General features: G+C 44.7%; 3 protein-coding genes across 7 annotated transcripts in view; 1 reads left to right on the top strand and 2 right to left on the bottom strand.

Annotated features, from left to right (window-relative positions):
* The window catches only part of kcnq1.2 (potassium voltage-gated channel, KQT-like subfamily, member 1.2), a 211,464-nt gene extending 197,248 nt beyond the window's left edge, over nt 1–14,216 (bottom strand). For all 4 annotated transcript variants that reach the window (XM_019893409.1, XM_019893407.1, XM_019893408.1 and 1 more), the window contains exons 1-6: nt 13,988–14,216; nt 12,841–13,455; nt 6,501–6,591; nt 2,008–2,134; nt 1,406–1,484; nt 1,215–1,311 (exon numbers count right to left, since the gene is read on the bottom strand). In XM_019893409.1, the coding sequence (XP_019748968.1) occupies nt 1,215–1,311; nt 1,406–1,484; nt 2,008–2,134; nt 6,501–6,591; nt 12,841–13,382 (936 nt within the window). In that variant the 5' untranslated portion in view covers nt 13,383–13,455; nt 13,988–14,216. The remainder of the gene's footprint in view (nt 1–1,214; nt 1,312–1,405; nt 1,485–2,007; nt 2,135–6,500; nt 6,592–12,840; nt 13,456–13,987) is intronic.
* A 610-nt stretch (nt 14,217–14,826) lies between these two features.
* On the top strand, nt 14,827–17,760 carry mrps35 (mitochondrial ribosomal protein S35). The gene is made up of 8 exons (XM_019893420.1): nt 14,827–14,998; nt 15,317–15,369; nt 15,462–15,629; nt 15,895–15,955; nt 16,044–16,183; nt 16,281–16,390; nt 16,461–16,530; nt 17,366–17,760. The coding sequence occupies exons 1-8, from the start codon at nt 14,866–14,868 to the stop codon at nt 17,621–17,623; spliced, it is 993 nt and encodes a 330-aa protein (XP_019748979.1). The 5' UTR covers nt 14,827–14,865; the 3' UTR covers nt 17,624–17,760.
* A 22-nt stretch (nt 17,761–17,782) lies between these two features.
* On the bottom strand, nt 17,783–20,543 carry mansc4 (MANSC domain containing 4). Of its 2 annotated transcripts, XM_019893419.1 has the most exons (4): nt 20,253–20,543; nt 20,045–20,176; nt 18,765–19,490; nt 17,783–18,608 (listed from the first exon to the last, which is right to left on the bottom strand). In XM_019893419.1, the coding sequence occupies exons 1-4, from the start codon at nt 20,470–20,472 to the stop codon at nt 17,944–17,946; spliced, it is 1,743 nt and encodes a 580-aa protein (XP_019748978.1). In that variant the 5' UTR covers nt 20,473–20,543; the 3' UTR covers nt 17,783–17,943. The 2 variants fall into 2 exon arrangements, with proteins under 2 accessions (XP_019748978.1, XP_019748977.1); XM_019893418.1 differs by having other exon boundaries at nt 17,783–19,490.
* Between the last annotated feature and the right edge of the window lie 177 nt (nt 20,544–20,720).

Below are 20,720 nucleotides of genomic sequence, written 5' to 3'. Positions count from 1 at the left end.
TGTTTGTAAATTCTTTTAAATGTTGTGTTGTTTTATTTTGTGAATAATGTTGAGTTACCATGTGTATGAAATGCACATTTTCAAACAAATTAATAGTAATCAAATCTAACACTGAATTAAAAAAAAAAAAACACTAAAATCCCAAATTATTAAAAGCCTCCTACTAACCCGCACTGAGGGGAAAAAAATAAGTATCAACCACTTCTGCTAAGCAGAGCGCATCATTACATAAAAGGATCATTCGACAAAAGGCGGAATGGCGACGATACATCTTTAATCTTAACTTCTCTTGTGGAGCCCTGAAGAGAGATGAACGTCGGGTTTGATCACAGCCATCGTCTATTGGCCCGTGAAAAAGAGAGGCCCAGCTTGACTCTATCGGCTTCGCGCTCTACTTTATCCTTATAAAGCCCGCACTGCTGTGGCTTATGCGCGCACCTCTGTGGATCGGTCGCTGTGTAGTGAAGGCTTAAGCGGTTTGACGGCAAGCGGGCAAAGCACTGCTCAGCAGGCTAAAAGCATGGGAGGACAAACTATGAATAAAATAAAATGAGGGTCATCAAAGACGAGCTTCAAATGGTATCCATTTTGGGATCGTACATTTGTGTTATATTTTAAAGTTGAAACACGTCACTACTTTTTGTTTCAAGTATCACCTAAAAAAAAAAAAAAAAAAAAAAAACAACGAACAATTAATATTACTGAAATACACATCAACATTTTGGGCACTTTGAACACTACACCTAATTATAAGGAAAAAAATATACTTAAATAATGACTCAATTGATATGCATCACATAGGGAAGTTTAAAACAAACTGCGCCCAAATAACTGTTTGGAAAAAATAAAAAGTTCTATAAGAATCAATAACTGGTCAATTATCAAATAATTGACAACTATTTTGATCATTGATAAATGAAAATTACAAAAAAAATGTTTGTCCAATAAATTGTAAGCAATTTAAATGCTTACATTTTTTTTCAAAAATGGTCGACAGATTAATGGCTCATACAAATAATCGGTAGCCCTAAAAAGAAATAAATAAAAAAAAGACTACAATGCAAAACCATTGCACATAAAAGTTAAATATCACTGAACTGTACTTCAACATTTACCCCTTTACTATTTTTTTTCATACTTCTTACATCGACAAATAACTTGGCAGAAACGTCTGACAGACAAACATTGCGTTTGTTGCCTGATTTCTGACGCACCTGCCGATGGATGAACACCACAGATCCCAGCAGCCTCCATGTTCCACCTTGTCGGTCCACGTGGAGCATGCGCAGGATTTGCAGGAAACGGATGCCTCTGAAACACATACACACACGCACACGCACATGCACATGCACACGCACTTCAGCCTTATCGCTCAGCAGCTGGTTGTGGGGAAGATAAGCTCTACCTGATGGCAGATGTGGCAAAAACTTGGCCATTGGAGCCCACAGCGAGTACAATGATGGAGGCGATGACCACAATCAAGTCTGTGACAAGAGAATGATGACATCCTTGTGTTGACAAAAATCTCTATCAGCATTTACGGGTCACATTCATTGTATCCAATCGGCAGAGGTGGTGAAAATACTTGCGCACTGTGCTTACGCTAAGTAGAAGTACAGATACTTGTTAAAAAAAAAACTCCTGAATTTAAGTAAAAGCAAAAAATTAATTGAACAGAATCTGAAGAAATTTTTAAAAACTAAAATAACACAGCCACTTTAATAGTGTAAGGAGCAGAACGTACAGATTATAATAAGAATAAGAAAACCTTTATTCGTCTTACAATGGAGACTCTAGCTAGCTAGCTACATTCTAGTTGCCAGCTAGCTAACTACTCTTTTTTTATTTGAGTTAACGAAAGCAAACAAGATCACTAAAGCTAAAGTTGAAACCAAATGTAATTGACAAAATGAAACTGTCTTTGTCAATGAATATCATACATGCTCCGACTGGCAATGGGAGCAAAAAACAAAAAAAACAAAACAAAAACAAAACGGCCAGGTGCACCTATGATGGATATGGGCTTCCTGATGAAGCGGAGGCGTCCCTTGATGCCGGCGTATTTGCTGCGGCAGCCGGCGGACCACAGCCGCACCACGTACTCGCTGCCGAAGAACAGCACCAGCACGATTTCCTGCGGGACACAAGGCGCGTGATTCCGTGAGCATCAAGATAACGGGACACGGATACAAGACGAAAGGATCTTCGGGGGGATAAGCAACATCAAACATGGGCCGTTGTATCATCCGTCACCGCCATACGGTGGCAGGCAGTGGCAAGTGTGCGCGACGCAGAAATGCAGTGGTGGGACTGCGTATCGGGGGTGGACCACCTAGGAGGAAAGATGGTGGCTTGATAGCTAGCGGTGAAAGCTCAAACTGAGGTAAGCTCAATGGAAGCTACATTTGAACTTTTCATTTTTGGTTGACTTATCTCACCCAAAATGTTGAGTAAAATGAATGCCCCTACAAAACAATCCATGAATCACCCAAAAAGTCTGGTCGGACACTTTTTTTTTTATAGTGCAAGTATAAGGTGGATCTTACGGTCCATTATACTTAATTTGTAAAAGTACAGTATTCCCAGTTGAATCTAGAAACTGGACACCACACCATTGCCACTTTCCTTACAGTTTCACTAGTACAACCAAGGGTACACACACAGTTGTTCTACGATAATTTGAAACATACATTGATACAGATACACTCACACAGGCCACTGAAGAGATTCGTTAAGTGCGAACATAGGCGTGTATAGTTTACTGGCCCTTTAAATGAGGCTTTTTCTCACGTTTCACAAGTCAGGTGACTGGAATTGTTTGTTTTATTAAATGACATTATATATGAGTGGATGAAACTTTGTTTTCAATTTCAGACCTGAGCTCAGGCAGTCTGCTCTGCGAGAAGGACGGCTGCGCCACAGTGGGAGTGGTCACAGCCGACTTCAATCATGGGCAGTGGCAACACCCCCTTTAACTGCGCTAGTCATTCATGTGTCACAGCACATCGGCATCGTGAAGTGGGCACCTAGCGACCGACCCCAATGGTGCAGACACGCTGTCTGCGAAAATAGGGCCCACGGTGTCACGTAAACCTTGTAGGGAAGACAAGAGTTCGACAAGGAGTCATTTGAAGATCACAAAATCAGTTTACATTCAGATCTGTAATTACGCTCCTGCGTTGCTACTTTTTACTCTGGCACACATGCCACCCATGTTCCACTCGGCCGCATGTTTTGAAAATACCTGATGTGTGAATTAATTAAGTCAGCCCGATAGAGATCGTGTCAGTGGCCGCCAAGTATGCATAATATTTAGCCACCATGCTGTGAGTTTGGGTGTGGGGGCCGGGGGGGCCATGTGGGTGGCCGCCGGGTACTTGTGAAAGGGCCACCCCTCACATGAAACTCGATCCTCGGAGCCCTGCTGCAATAACACGGCACAGCGGAGCCCCAAAACAATGACCTGTCAATCATAGCCAGCAATATTTGGACAGGAGCAACGTTTTTTTTTTTTTTGTTTTGTTTTGTTTTTTTAAATCAGCAGATAATGTCGACAGTATAATAATGAAGTGCTGCTATACTACCTCAAGTTTGCATCAAGAAGTAATGGACTATGTTGTGTCAATAAACTGCTGGGTGTAGTTTATGATTAATTGTGATGTGGCCAAATGTCTACCATTAAAAAAACGATCACAATAAAAAGTGCCATAAAATTGTGATGCTAATGACAGTAACGATTCATGATCTATCTAGCCATAGATAGATAGATAGATATTTTTTATGAATTAATGTAAGAGAGCATAGCTACATGTATTTTAATTTTCAAAAACCAAGCATTTCTTTTGTATAGTTTAAAATTGTATTTCTATTGATTTTTGCCTATTTATGTACATTTATGAGAAGTCGTAGTAGTAGTGGAATTGTTGTTGTTGTTATGTGTTACTATTGTTAATTACTGAAAATTACTGAATGAATGAGTGACAATGATGCAATTTACCATCCTTGATATTTGTTATCATATTAACAACTCGTACATAATGATTCTGATATGAAGCAATGCTTTTTTGAAGAAATGATTTGTTTTGTTTAATTTAAAGATTAATTTGAGCAAAAACTTAAAATACTACAGTATGTCCAAAAAAAAAAAAATCTCCTCTATCTCCTTCCCAGTACATTCGATATCACCATCTGGATAATATTTGCGAGTCAAGGGCATACAGTACGCCGCAAATTCGGAAAAAATGTGAGAGGGGATTAAAGTCATAATTCGATAAAATGGGTCACCCAGATGTCGGTCCCATATGCGTATTGGACACGTGGAAGCTATATGATGTTTACCGAAAACAGCACTAATCCACCACAGCCAGATGAAGATCATAGGTGGGGGGGAATACAGATTAGAAGAAAAAGTGATGAGGGAAAGAGATTGAGCCAAATTGGTCTGAAGTGTTCCTAAAAAATAAATAAAATAAATGTTCTTTCTTGTCTTTCAACTTATGATGTGCACCGTTAACACAGCTTTAGAAGATGTGCTACTTCTTCAGACCGTGTGTGTGTGTGTGTGTGTGTGTGTGTGTGTGTGTGTGTGTGTGTGTGTGTGTGTGTGTGTGTGTGTGTGTGTGTGTGTGTGTGTGTGTGTGTGTGTGACTCCTGCCCATGGCTGGCTGAGCTTTACTTTGGCAGCTGCGCCCAAGGCCAAACATCCTCAAGGACCAAATGTACCTCAGCCCCCCCCCTTCGCCCCCCCCCTTCTGTGCCATCCAAAACAAGCAGCCTGTGATTCATGCATGACAGCAGACCCTGAACTTTCTAAGTTTAGCCACCGCTGCCAATCATCACCGCCGTAACACTTGGCCGCGCACCCCCCCCCTCCCTATCTTCAACACACACGGTAAATAAGTCATTTATCTTATCAGCATTTTATATTGCGACATGATCATAGTGGGGGGGGGGGGGTAACAGTCAGGGCATGTTTTGACGACTTGGAAAACAAGTGCAAGAAATGCGAAAAGGACTAGTTCGGAAATTAATGAGCCGACGCGCATAGTGGATCATTCCACCAAAAAAAAAAAAAAAAAAAAGTCTCATGGCACAGCCCCACCAAAAATGCCCCAAGTCGATATACGAACGAAAATGATCTCGTTTTAATTTACAATCACATTTATTTCCTGTGAATGACGTTTCCAAATGCACAGGTTAGTTATGTAGCGCCTGCCATCGAGCTCTGCCTGTCACTATATGTTGCTAGCATAGGTAGACAAACACGCCTACCGATAATCGGGCCGACTGGAAACATTTTTCAGTAAATGCCCTATTATTGGATGTCTCTAAATAATGATTCCTCTTTACTGTGCATGTTCGCAAATGTCCAACAATTGTAAAAACTAAACTTGTAGACGATACATCTAGTTAATTGTTGTTTCTTTAAAATCTGGATGCAGGTGATTTTTAATGCAAACATTTGACAAAATAAAATTGAGCAAATTCAACCGATCGTTATTGTCAGTGTAACAAATAACCTATCGCCCTCGAGATCCTCTTCTCGGGTATAAATGAATGAGTAACCACGATAGAAGGTCCTCAAAGGGCACTGGCCAAAAGTTGACAGAACATCGCGTTCACTCCTGTCCTCTGGCTGGCCCCGTCAACTCGGGAGGTGGTACATAAACCTGTGGGTGGGTGTGTGTGTGTGTGTGTGTGTGTGTGTGTGTGTGTGTGTGTGTGTGTGTGTGTGTGTGTGTGTGGGAGGGCGCAGGAGCTACGTGTGTATTTACACTTTATATTCCCGGTGTGCTGGCCAAAAAAAAAGAAAAAAAAGAGGGATGATGCAAGCTCTTTGAAGAGTTTCCAAAGCAGTAGCCATCACGTCCTCCACCTGTTGCAAGATCCCGATTTATTGCATCATTAAACACCCTTAATGGCCCCCCTGATAGGCTTTTTTTAACGTCATTTTTACCAATTTGCACCACTGCTAGCAGTCTTAGTGGAGCCATGTCACTCTGTGCTCACACCCCCCCGCCCCAGGCCCCTCCCTTTACATTCTAACACCTATGCTTCAGGGACAATATAGAGCCCGAGTTTGGCCATTACGCAACACGGTAATAAGAGGCCATTGTTTGTTCTTCAGGTATCATACTGGGAGACACGCAGCACCCACCACCACTTCAGATCCTCTACTGCCACCGAGTGGCTGTGGAGGAGTACTACATGTCACATTCACAATCACTTCCTGCTTCAGTTATGAAGCCGTTTGCCTCCAAGATTTGTATGTGGAGATGATGTGTCTCTTTTCTAAAGCGCTTTTCCTCAGTTGGGAGCCTCCGCCCTTTCACATTTATGCACAATTTCGACAGAAAAATGGCATCCGGCAATCAGACGAAGACACATTATTCTCTGCGCTCGACTGAGTGCAAGTCAGCGCTCCTCAATAGAGATGAGGGGAGGCGCTTTTTTTTTTTTTTTCAAGTGTTTCGATAAGCACATTGTTCAGTTTTACTCACCATCCAGAACAAAGATCCGGAAGCAAAGTCTGCATATTGCTCGATTGTGGACAGGACACTGAAGATGAGACACACCAGAACCATGACGAAGCTGTGGGTAGGAACACAGCACGAGGTTAGGACAAGTGGTCAAACACAATCCAAATAAATAATGCACCGAGAAAAAAAAATGTCCACTGCATGCTTGGTCCTTTGGGTTCTCAGACCAACTGTAAACCCAGTGTAAAATCAATGAGGTGGTCTTCTCAATGTGTTTTTTTTTTCTTCTCAATTTTGGAGCACAGTCGAGTCACACAATGTTATCAAATCTCCACTTTCAGCCTAAAAATATCAGGGAAAGTAGACCAATGTAGATGGTTAATTTAACATTCCAATTTATGTATTTATTTCTTTTAACAAACCCCTACACTTCTTCAGAAAATGCTGATAAACATTTATTTTATGTTCCAGACAGAGGACATGGGGAAATGTGGAAAACAATTATGTGGCCTGATGACACTTGTGGGTTCCAAACATATTCTGGAAGGTTGGGGAGGGGGGCGGGGGGACCCCTCGCTCTGCCACTGACCATGAGGTGAATTTGGTAGGGGTGGGAGGGCGTGAGAGGGGTGTCGGTTGGCCTTGCAGCTTTGGCCAGGTCTCTTTTCCAAACCCTCGCGGGATTAAGAGCAGAGTCAGTTGTGTGTTTTAACGATCCCAGAAATAATCCTTTGGACACATCTTTGGAGTGCTTTGACATGACACGGCAGCAATGTTTGCATGCAGCACCATCGTCATCGGGCTCGCTTTAAAACACACACACACACACACACACACACGCACACACACACACACACACACAGCAGAGGGCGCTTCGTGTTTTTGTGTGCTTCAAGCTGGATTACACGCCATATGCTGAAAACGGGGTTATGTAAATGTCTGTTGTTTATCATCATTCATGTTTAAGCGCATCGAGTAAACACAATTGTAGCAAGGTTGCTGCCGTTTAAATCAGCGGTCCCCCAAAGTAGCAGCTCGTTAAAGAGAGCAGGGCTCCCAATTAAATGCAGCAACGACATTCAGTGTCTGCAGTTCACTTTTTAATTTGGTTTAAGGTTTCTTTTTTTTTTGGAGAAAATTATCCAAATGTCTCCATTGTGAGACAAATAAAGGTTTTCTTATCTTTTTTTTTTTTTTTGGTGAAGCGAAAAACTCTGACCGGGCTGACCGTTTCGGCTGTCACTTCAGCCTTCATAGGAGCTGTCTATATAATGGTCTGGGGAAAGAAAAAAAAATCAAACCTTAAACCAATGTACCATAAGTAGACAAGATGAATGTCACAGCGCCAGTTAACTTTTTTTGTTTTTCCTTGTTGTGGGTAGGAGCAGGCAGAGGGACCCGTCTCCAGTCAAGTCATGTGACTTAAGACTCAAATCGCCAATTTTTGAGGACTTGGCACTTGCCGGGCTGAAATTTCAACTTGATATTTACGAGACTTCACTTGACTCAGACTCGAACGACATGACTTCTGCATTCTCAAGTGTTTGTTGGGTTTTTTTTTCTTTTTTGTTATTTCTTTTGAAAAATGGCGCCTGTTTCCTTCGGTGTCGGTGGATGCGGTCCTGAAGCCGCCCTCGGTAGAGAGCGAGCCACGGCGTGAAAAGCGCCAAGCGAGGTGACGGGAGGGAACGACTCCTGACGTAAAAGTCGCTGACACATCGGGCAGATGGGACTTTGATTTCCCGGGCTGAGGATTACTTGACCCCCTCACACACACGCGCGCGCATGCACACACACACACACACACACACACACACACACACACACACACACACACACACACACACACACACACACACACACACACAGATGCCACGCTCCCCTCCCCGCACACACGTGAGTCCGTCAAATGAAAAGCCCAAATACGAGAATTGGCGGTTCTCGACGGACGAGGTCACAAGTGAGGTCTTAAAATGAGAAGTGGCACGGGCAGCCCTCGGTCCCGTCACGCCGCTCCCAGGATATGCCCCTCGTGTCCTCAGCATTTGGAGGACGTAGATGAAGAGATGAAGAAGAACACGTAAGGCCTAGTGGAGATACAAATACTAATACAGATGGCTACCTCTGCGTGATTAACGACATGAAGTGAGTAAAAACGCAATACAAGGCCGCTTCTTGAGAATACCACACGTTTCGAAATAAAGCTGTGACAGGATGACTGCGGTGATACTTTTATCACACCATCACAAGTTACAAAATAAGGTCAGGAAGAAATGTCAGCCATAGGATGATTTTGACACAAAAATGCTCGTAGCTTGGCTGGCTATAAATCACCACTTTGGGTCCAATCGTGTTTTCGTTGAGTGAGTCGGCATTTGCCAAAGTGTACTGCAGCGTTAGCGAGGGGATTTTTAATTTTTTACTCTGCCGCAGACAGACGCACAGGACAGGACAGGACAAAACAGAACAGGACAGGGTCACTCCAAAGCCGTTAGCCAACCTTGCTCTGACGGACTGTGCCAAAAACCCTCCGAGATCTGATTAAAAACAAAACAGCTGGGGGGGCTTTAGCGAGAATTATTGACAATAATATTCAAAGTCGCAGCATGCAGCTTCATTCAAAAACCTGGTTTAAAACTCCCAAATGCTTATGTGAAGACCACGTGGAAGGAAGACATATATTTGGGGAGCGAGAGAGACAGGCACGCATTTATGATAAGCCTATTAACCCTTTCACGCACCCTGTAACCCTGATAACATGATAAGCTGTCCACTGTAGTGACCGCTGAGAAAATGGACTGATTTTAGATGCGCCTTATCGTGCGGAAAATACGGTAACCGCTCCTTCATGGCCATTCATCTCCAAATCTCTGTCAGCTATACGCTCACGCCTTTACAATGTATGTGTCATTTTGTTGTCCCGTGAAAAGATATGCATGAAGAAAATATTCAAATGAAAAACTGTTCGGGGATGTACTCTCTCAGATGCTGCATAGACAATATGTTCGGACATAACGGTGTGGTCAACAGTTATCGATGGCCTAAAAAGCCCGGAACAAAAAATGGAGAGCCGTCTATCGTGGAACGCAACGAGCGTGACAGTGCTCACAAATTGCCCTGGCCATGACTGTTAAGCAAGCATGTCGGAGACAGAGCAGTACTCTTTGACCCACACCACCACCACCCCACCGCCGGCTCAGCCCTCGCCCATCCCATCCGTGGGAGGAGCTTAAGGATGGATTACAGCACATCAGCCTGTGGCCAGAAGCACGGATATTGCATCCTGGCTTAGCCATCATCTTGTCCGCCTAATAGTCGGGAAATAAATGGAAATCTTCTTACAGGTCGGAGTGGACAAGCGGAGCGAAGTTCAGGTCAAGTGTGGATGCTAATATCGGAACCCAGGTGCACACCAAACGAGTGGGACCGAGGTTACAAGTCAAATGTGAATATCTGAACACCGGTATAAAAATGCCAGCGTTTAATATTTAGTTTCACCATGACAAAATGAAAACAAAAAAAGTGCATTCACATTGATTAGCAAAATCATTTCCCCATCCATCCATTTTCATATCCGCTTACCCTCACAAGGGTCGCGGGGGTGCTACCTTCGGGCAGTAGGCGGGGGACACCCTGAACCGGTTGCCAGCCAATCGCAGGGGACACACAGACAAACAACCATCCATGCTCACACTCACACCAAGGGACAATTTCTTGAGTGTTCAATCAGCCTGCCATGCATGTTTTTGGAATGCGGGAGGAAACTGGATTACCCGAAGAAAACCCACACAGGCACGGGGAGAACACGCAAACTCCACAATGCCGAGAAAATCCTGATCGACTCTCTGACTGTTGGAAGAGGGAGAAATCTAAAACGGGCTGGATAGGGGCTCTTGAGGACCAGATTTGAGGTCTAGGTCCTCACTGACACTCGGGAACGCCAGCCCAGTCTAAGTCAGACCACACCTCGATCAAGAACCTGACCAGAAATAAAGTACAGCTCTTCAAGGCACTCTGTCAATCACCGCGATAGTTCAGATGGTCCGACACGACAGTCTGGACTTTCTGGTCTTTTAGTGAAGCCGAAACAACCTCTGTAGAACAAACATTACTCACGTTATTTATCTAAACTGAAAACTAGGTATATCACGGTGATTTTCGGCGTAGCGGTTGACCCCCTACCGTGTTACGGTGAATACGTAAGAGCAACGTCAAAACACATCCCGCAACCCGCTATGGGAGTGACCCCCCGCGCTGACGGTAATCTCTGATAAGCAGATATCCAATATAAGGGTTTAGTTCCGCATACGTGCGTACGTACATAGGAGCCGGCAGACTGATTTCAGTAATCTGCCGAGTTATAAATATACAAAGCAACACCAAGTACTGCAGACAACATCTGGACGTCTGCGTGCTCGCCAGGATGGACAGGTGCGAGCGCTACCGGTTGGCCTTTGATGGCGTCGTTGTCTATCACCGACCGTTGCGATTGTGAAAATTCAAACGTTTGGCGCCGCAAAAGGAGTTCAGCATGGCTTAAATTGGGTCTCAAATATCGCTGTTCCCGTCTCACAACGGTCTTGCAGAATACGGAAAAGAGAGCGGTGGACGAGGCGTCCGAGGGAGTTCAAGAGGTCGGATGACGCTTTCACTTGCGAGGGCATTTAGGAATCACAACTGCACAGTTTGTTCCGTCCGGTTATGTAAAAGACTCAAAAGGGAGTGTCCAAATGTGATTCCCCGCCCCCACCCCACCCCCTGGTTGTCGAAACGCACGCAATCTGCTCAAATTTGGACACGATGTAGACAAGATTAAGATGGACGGTAACTAAAATACGGGAAACGATGTGATGCGGTTCTGATTGGAAAAGGGGTGGGAATATTTTTGCGGGTCACTTCAATCAAATTGAAGATGAAAACTCATTCAATGCCAAGCAAGTTTTTTTTCAGAATCCAGGCATTCAATCCGGGTATGTGTTTGTTTGTTTTTTTTTAATTCCCACGATAAGGTAAAGAAGGGTCTGAAAATCAAATCGCCGGCGCTGAATGATGAACATTCGCAAAATATGAACGTAAAAGGACCAATTTTCATTCCAATGTTTTCTTTCATCAGAACGTGAATGCACCCTTTGATGCACCCTGTCACCTGATCACATGATCGATCAGCTGTCCGCTGTAGTGACCGCTGTCCCAAAAAGGGACCGAATATTGGAATGAAAGACAGCTTCTGAATTGAATGTGCCACGTTATTCTGTTCGTTTCGAAAGAAAACGTTGACTGTGGATTATGAAAATGGATGCATGGACTGAAGGATTAAGCATCGTTTTTAAGCACACTTAAAGCCTTAATCTTGGGGACATCCAAAGATCTGCAGGCCGTGTATTTTCTGTTGTGGCTTTTTTTTTTTTTTTGCCCCCTTCGACCGAATTTGGCTATTATGTTTAAAATGAGTCAACCTCAATTGTTGGGATTCCATTTTGAACTGTGCACCCTCACCCCCACCCCAACACCATCCTTGCGAAGGTCACGATGAAGCAGCAAACGGTCAGTGGGCCTATTCTCGGTTCAATGTACATGTGGAGCGAGAGCAGCACTAATCCGCCCCCATCTTGTTAAAATGAGACACGAGCAGCCAGGTCGCCATCATGCGATGTGCAAACCCAACGCTGGCCGGAATGAAAGCATGAACCCCCACAGACACAATGTGGAAACAAAACAAAAAAAACATTTGCCGAATTCATGCCTTGACTTTTTTTTTTGTTTGTTTTCCCTCTCCACAGCGAGACTGGATTTGATTGAAGCACATCTTACTGGACAAAATTTAGCACGCACACTCTCCATCTTTCGCGCGTGAGGCCGCCCGTTTGTTGACAGCGGGCCGGAGGTTCTGTATATGGCGAACCAGATCTCACTGACCTGCTTCTAGTTGGCTCTTTCAAAACAAGCACACCAGACACACTCACACAAGCCACCTTTTTCTGTTTTGGGGAGGCAGAATCTAATACTGTACTTGATGTAATTAACAAGAGAGGGACTGCAGATGACAACCACTGGTCAGGCATTTGTACATACAGACCAGCCACCACACTTGATCCACCTGAACAGTCCAAAACCGTAACCCAGAACCCTAAACCGAAGCCTAAAATTTAATTGACAGCTTCTTTTTAAATATATAAACCTACTGTAGTGCGGCCCGTGGAGGACATTTTAAAAACTTAATTGGCCTGTGGGCCACTTTTGAGCAAAGAATTCCATACAATGTGTGGATTTCCCTTTGCAGTCCCCAAAGAATGAGAGTCAACTAAAGTACACGGAAAAAAAAAAAGCTTGATGTACAGATGTACTTGAAAGCGCTACTTACACAAGGAAGTGGTAGAGGAAACATTTCAGTCCAGCGGGTCTCTCGAGGAAGTTGTAAACATCGCCCTGCATGCTCGTCTTGACGTACGGCCGCTGGAACTCCTTTTGGTGGCGATGCAGCCAGCTGGAACGCGGAAGAGGCGGCGGGAGTGGCGCCGAGGCGACGTTGAGCTGGCCGCGCAGCGCCGTATCCTTCGCCATCGGGCAGTGGGGGACACCTGATCCATTATTGACCGCCGCTGAGTCCAGTTGCAGTGAAACGGGAGCATAGAGGCCCATGTCGGGCATGGGGGCCTCGCTCTTGCCAACCACGGGTGGAGAATTGTCAGCATCCATCTCCTGGTCCAGGCTGAGGCTGGTGCCGGCGTAGCCGTTGGGGCCGCTTCGGGCGAAGGGGCCCACCAACCTGTTGCCGTAGTCCCGCTGTAGGCGGCACGTCATATGGAAGGAGCGTGCCCGTCTCTCCCCCATGTTGGTTCCAAACTTCAGAGGTGGAGCTGATGGAGGGTCCACAAGGGGCATGGAGCACTTGGGGGAGGTCATGAAGACGATCGTCGCGGGTTTCCTGTGGCGGATGAGCAATCACTTGGCGGGCTGCCGGCATGTGCGTCCATACCTGGGGTGGAACAGGTGATGTGAGATGTGGAGATAATGTGACTGAAAGGAAGCGCTTCCCTCGATTGTAAGGAGGACGCTGTAAAAATCTGCACATAACAGACACACATTGACAGGAAAAAAACGTGCAAAAAATTATTTTATTAACTTATCGTATATTGCTTGTGCTGACGATAAATAAAACAAGATAAATTCTAACGCTAATGATAGCGGACAACAGATTTTTAAAAAAAACACGATTTTTTTGCTAGTGGTTTTTAGGTTAGCACAAAATAATTAAAATAAAAATATTTACTGTTGCCAAAAAAAAAATCATATACAAAAAAAAAAAGCACGTCTTTAAAAAAGGCCACTAATGTGGAAAATCTTGTTTCTCCAAATCACGTGCATCATTGTGAATACATAGTGTCAAAATGCACACAGGATGGAAAATCGAGGTCATTTTCACAAAGTAAGGATTGGAAAGTACAGTCTGCACGCCCCCATTAGGTTAAAAATATATTTTTTAAGTGGTTACGAAAAGATACACTTACGGGAAGTAGACACAAAAAATGTGCTCATGGTGTATGTACGCTGTCCATTGGGTGAATACCTTCAAACGTGTACGGCGTCAATCTATCATTCGCCGTGGCACAAGTTCGACTTGTAAAATCAAATTCAGGTGAAAAGTAAATCCAAATATGATTCACCGAGTTTTATGTAGAATAAAGTAAATAATCACGCAACATCTGCGCTCACAAAAAATAAAAAAGGAAAATAAACATAAACTGTAAAATCAAATTCAGGTGAAAAGTAAATCCAAATGTGATTCACCGAGTTTTATGTAGAATAAAATAAATAATCACCCAACATCTGCGCTCACAAAAGATAAAAAAATAAATAAAAAGGGAAAATAAACATAACGCACGAGCGTTTCGGTCGGTGTCCGTTTGCGGGACTTTGAAGTGCATCAATGACAGCAAGAGCCTGTGCGTTATGCTGAGTTCAAGGCTACTCGGGAATTTTCAGTTTCAGTGATATCCTCCACGTTTGTTCTTTTTTTTTTTTTTTGTTCTTTTTTTGTCGTAACTTGTCACTTGTATGTATATCAAACTTGACTTATTTACAGGGTAAACTCGGATACGTTGGTGTGCGGAGGACATTAAAGATTTTAGCTTTTGGTACTCCCGCGAAAGGTCAATTTACGATAGTGGGAACGTCTCACAATTTTGCCAGACCGGCCTCACTAAAACAATGCCTTTTCCAAATGCACTGGCTTCGCATTTTTCGCGTATATAATGCTCCCATTTAATTAGGGTATTCGCTCGGAGAGACATTATGATGAAATGAGGACACAGCAAATATGTTATACTTACACATTCGCCATTTGGCAACAGAGTGGTTTGTCGGCATCCGTAGTGACTGAAGAAACATGGCTGCTCACACGAGCAAGACGATGCTGCTGTCCTTAAGTCGATTAAACGTCGTGGGCGTTGGACTACCGAATTTGTCGAGCAGACTGACATACGCCACGGCATTCTCGACAAACACGGCTGGAAATAAAAGCGAGTATTGCATATGCCTTTGCTGTCGTTCACGCTCATAGCTTCGTGCTAAGCTATAGTATTGCACTATAGCGAGGTCACGTCAAATATAATACACGTCTAATTCTTTTTTTATATTATTCAGGCGACATTCTTTTTCGATTTGGTGGCTTGTAAATTAAATAGAGAACACGTGCATTATTAACGTGTTTCGAATATGTGGTCAGACGTCTTCCTTGGCACACATTGATTACGTCACGAACGAGACACTGTTCACATCTGTAGTTTGCACACGTTGTGATCATTATTTTGTAATTGCCCCAACATCATTCATTTCAGCTCTTCCTGAGCGAGGCGGGAGAGGAACTTTCACCAAAAGGCCCAGAAGAGATGTACGTTTAGATACGATTGAAAGAAGCCCCTTGTGAGGGCAGAGAATGAAGATTGTTAATTTGTTCTGTTTGTGTTCGGGTCGGGCTCTCAGGCAGGACCACCAAGGACGGACAAGATGGCAGAGGACCAGGACTGGACGGCTGTCTACCCGGCAGCGGCCCCCTTCAGAGCTGGCACTGTGCCCCTCCCTGTGCGGATGGGCTACCCTGTGAAAGGAGGGGTCCCTCCAGAGAAGAAGGGCAACCTGGAACTGATCAAGGTTAGATGCTGTATTGATCATTTCTGGGGAACAGCATAAGATGTTCATGTTTAAAATCTGGCGACGCCTTGCATCTAGCATGTACACAATCATGAACCGATGTGACATAAACGACTTTAGTCAGTACTCACCGTCAATTATTCAATGCAAACCACCTTTACATGGGGCTCAAAAAAAGACCTTATCTGTTTAATTTTTTTTTTTAATATTATGACTCATAATTGGGCATGCTCACTTTGCCATGTTGTTGTTCCTCATTTAACAGATTCCCAACTTTCTCCACTTGACGCCAGTAGCCATCAGGAAACACTGTGAAGCTCTCAAACGTATGCATGATGACTTTTTTTTTTTTTTTTAACTTATTGTAAATGTCAGCGTTAATGATGACTACAAGTGTTGGCCGTGCGTGGCTAGCGTTTTGCAGCGCGTGGCCATCCGCGTTGGACACAGACGCCAAGTGCGAGCGGCACTTCCCCATCCGGGTGGAGAGCCGCGACTACGTGTCGGCTGGCCTGTCCTTACGAAACCCCGCCGCTCGCGTTGTTCATCTACGTGTGAGTTTGACTCCCTTTTTTTTTTTCTCTATTTTTTTTCCTTCTTCCTTTTCATCCGGGTGTTTTTTTGTTTGCTTGTTTTTTTGCTGGCGTGCAGGTGAAGGTGTCCAGTTTGAACCTGGATGACCACGCCCGGAAGAAAATGCTCAAACTGGTCGGGGAGAGGTACTGCAAAGACACGGACGTCCTCACCATCACTACCGACAGGTGAACACTCGCACACTCCTCCTGGTGACTCTCCCCAACACAAAACTCACTTTTTCTTTGCGTCCCTCAGCTGCCCACTGAGACAGCAGAATTACGACTACGCCATGTATCTGCTGACCGTCCTTTACCACGAATCTTGGGTGAGTGCAAATACAGTCAAACATTTGAAAAAGCGTCTGCTGACCTTTAGCTCAAACAATGACCGGCACAGTTCTTGTGCAAGTGTTGAGATGTTTTTTTTTTTTTTTGGTAACGCTAGCCCTCAAAGAGTGGGCTTGTTAGCCACCACAATCAAGGTGACTGTATATGTCCACTTGAGCCAATGAGGCTGAAAAATCCGGCGGCCAGCCTTTCCTGAACTTGCCGGTACAAAACAAGATGAAATAAAGAACAATTGAAATCATATATGTTGCACATAAAAGTTGAAAAAAAAAATTGCGCCGAAATAGTTTAAGAGTAAAATACAAATGTATGTCAAATTAAAGTGACCGTAAATGCAACGGAACTCTACTGCAACAGAACCATGAGTATGTGAGGGCCCACTATGAAAGTATTTTTATTTTAATTAATTTAATAACATGTTACCGTTTTCTACTGATTCAAATCTACTTTTTTTTTGAATGTGTTTTTTCAGATTATTCAAATCTATTTTTTTGAAAATACAAATCGACGTAACATTTTTTAATAGTTTTACATGGTTGTGATGCATTTTAATATTTTGTAATATTTGTACAGTTTTGTGCCTTTTCAATTGACTATTATTTATCCATTTTATTGAATGCATTTCTTTGCATTTATTTTGTATCTCATTTATATTTGTTATATAATTGTACACATTTATGACGAGCATTTTGGTCACCATATATATATATATATATATGTGTGTGTGTGTGTGTGTGTGTGTGTGTGTGTGTGTGTGTGTGTGTGTAGTGACATGAAGTCTAATAGCAGCTAATCCCATTTTGCTTTCTTCAGAAAAGCGAGGCGTGGGAGGCCGAGAAGACGGTAGCAGACATGGAGGAGTATTTGTGGGACGGCAGCCCGTCCGAGAAGAACATCTTGGACACGCTGTCGCGCAAGGCGGACGGCGGCGAGGAAGAACGCCGGCGTCTGCTGGGAAGAAACGAAGTGCAAGACTACAAGCGCTCGGTTAGCAGACTGAAGAACCAGGGGGACAGCGAGAGCGCCATGTTGCAGTACAAAGAGGCCGTCAAGAGAGTGCTCAAGATCTGACGCATCGAGAAAATCGATGAGTGTATTGCTCTACAACTTTGTTGCAACATCATAAATACAGTCTGGTGTACTCATGTACTTTTTTTTTTTTTTGTGTGTGTGCTTTTACCAAAATAAAAACATGAAACTGGCAGCAATTATCTTGGATTTGTGAAATTTTTGGGGTGAGAATATTACGCTATTGTAATATGACCTTTCCACTCATAAAAATACAACAGACCTACACAAAAAAAAAAGTCTCCCCTATAAGGGGAACCCAAAGGAAAAAATGGTCCAAAGCAGTAAAATTCAAGATCGGAATCCGCTTTAAAACTTTTCAGTCAGTTGTCGCCCTCTGTGACCAGGTCGTACTTGATCAGACGCGTGGTCTCTCTTCTCCTGGACGTACGGCGGCATTCCATCCTTCTCCTGCTGCTCCTCCTCTTTGCCCTCCACCTTGAAACCAGCCAGACTAAACAGCCCAGCAATACGGCCACGCAGGCGACCAGCACCACCGGCAGGCCCTGATACCCGGGTCCCGAATCCACCAAGGTGTCCTCTCCGCCAAGAGTTGAACCTCGCGCTTGAATTGACGTCTGGGTGCTCGGTTCATTGGTGTCTGGATCGTTTGACGACGATTGGGTGCTCGGAGGATTGTTTGTGTCTTGTTCTTTAAAGGACGTTTGGTTATCCGGGTCTTGAAATGACGTCTGGGTGCTGGGCTCGTTGGTGTCTTGCCCTTGAAATGACCTCTGGGAGCTTGGTTGACTCGTTTCTTCAACCGACCTCCAGGTGCTTGAATCGTTGGTGTCTGGCTCGTTGGACGACGATTGGGTGCTCGGATTGTTTGTGTCTTGCTCTTGAAAGGACGATTGGCTGTCTCGGTCTTGAAACGACGCCTGGGTGCTGGGCTCGTTGGTGTCTCGCCCTTGAAATGACCTCTGGGTGCTTGCTTTGATAGTTTCATCAACCGACGTCCAGGTGCTTGAATCGTTGGTGTCTTGTCCTTGAAATGACCTCTGGGAGCTTGGTTGACTCGTTTCTTCAACCGACGTCCAGGTGCTTGAATCATTGGTGTCTTGCCCTTGAAATGACCTCTGGAAGCTTGGTTGACTCGTTTCTTCAACCGACGTCCAGGTTCTTGAACCGTCGGTGCCTCGACCTTTAACAGTCGTTTGGGTCCTCGGATCGTTCGTGCCTCGCTCTGTAAAGGACGGCGGGGTGCTTCGATGGCGGGATTCTCGCTCTTTAGCCAATATTTGGGCGGTTGGATCATTGGTGTCTTGCTCTCTAAACCATGTTTGGGTGCTCAGATCATTCGCACCTCTCTCTGTAGTGGACGTTTGCGTGCTCGGATCATTGGTTCCCCCCTCTTTAACCAGCGTTTGGGTGCTTGAATCGTTGGTGTCTCGCCCTCGAACAGACGCTAGGGTGCTTGAATCGTTGGTGCTTCGATAATTAGGGTCTCGCTCTTCCATCCACGCTCGACTGCTGGGGTAGTCTTGTTTTTTAACCGACGTTTGGGCACTCCGATCATTGGTGTCGACGGTGCCTGCGGACGTGGAGGAGGTCAGGGGACGAGTGGTGGCGGTCGTGGGGAGGAAAGTAGGAGCTGGCGGGGCGTGGTAAGGAACCAAGGTGGTGGATGAAGGAGGTATGCTCGTCTGGAATGTGCTGACGGATGACCGAAGAGGTTTTGGGGTGACTGTTGAGGATCTGCCAGTGGTTTTCCGGGTGCTGGAGGCTGTTGGTTTGATGGTGGCAACAGGCGGCGGCGGATGGAAGAACTGTCGCTTGTCCAAGGGAAGCAGCTCAGAGGCGTTGACGCGACCCACGCGGATGTTGGAGGCCAGGTGTTTGCCAAACACCAACAGGTCCGGATCCACACCTGAACAAGTCATTCGCCACTTTGAAGTCTTCACACTCACTCAATCAATGCCAGATTCCAGTCCGACATCTTTGATAGACTGTCAAGACATTCGAGATAATGGACTCCTGGTTGACAATTCCCCATTATGTTGTGCAATTAAAAAAAAAAATGCACCTTCAAATTTCATACAGCTCCAGATTTCACGAAACAATAAAAATATATACTGAATCTCCAAATTCTGCACATCACTGTCGAATAAAAATATGCTTCCACACTCCACATATTATTGCTGAATAATGAAAAGCATTTATTTACATTAATGGGATGCGAGCATCCCACACATAATTATCATCCAATAAAAAGTATACGTCATCGCTTCCCAATTTAAAAAAGAATGTGTCTCTCTAAATTATTTACAACATAGCAGCCAAATAAATAAATAAAAAACACACCGTTTAATTACTGCACATATTAGAGTTTTTATTCCACTTTTAGTCGACCTTCTTTGCAATTGCGAGATATTTTGCATGCAGACTGAACTTCGATCAAATGTTCTGAAGACGTATACTTACCTTTGGTGACGTTGTAGAGGACAGCCTCGGTGCTGCGGCTGATGATGCAGCTCTCCAAAGTCGGACAGTGGAGGTGGCAACAGTTGTCATGCGCGGCGTCCAAGTGAAACACCGCCACGTTGCACGAGGAGGCTCAAAGAAAGACACAAGCTTGGTTCACCGAGCATCAAACAGCACTTGAACGCTGCACGGCCGATGACCAACTCACCATTCGACGTCAGGCAACAAGTGCGGCCGCATCTCAGCGCGCTCTCCTCCCGGTAAGTCCTCAGCAGCCGCGCCCCTTGCCTCTCGGACTCCTCCAAGTCCACGACGATTCCCGTGAAACTCCGAATCCAGCAGTTTTTGTAGTAAGAAGTGGGCGAGCAGCGCGACTCGGCGCGCCGCGCCAAGAGCAAAAGCGTCAGCAAGGCGCGTGAGACGTTCATGGTGCTGCCCGCGTAATTGGAAATCAGACCATCGTAAGTGGGGGAATACTTATACACGCGCGCGCGCGCACGCACACACACACACACACACACACACACACACACACACACACACACACACACGCACACACACACACACACACACACACACTTTCAAGTGAGTAATTGATACGCACTTGGAGGAAGAGACGCCCAGCCAAGGGTAAAAACTACCAACTTCTGCCTTTTGAAGAGGAACAAAATACTCT

The sequence above is a fragment of the Hippocampus comes genome, unplaced genomic scaffold, assembly GCF_001891065.2.
Source record: "Hippocampus comes isolate QL1 unplaced genomic scaffold, H_comes_QL1_v1.1 scaffold62, whole genome shotgun sequence".
Taxonomy (NCBI): domain Eukaryota; kingdom Metazoa; phylum Chordata; class Actinopteri; order Syngnathiformes; family Syngnathidae; genus Hippocampus; species Hippocampus comes.
Note: the sequence above shows the minus strand (reverse complement) of the source record. Positions and strands in the feature narration are given on the sequence as shown.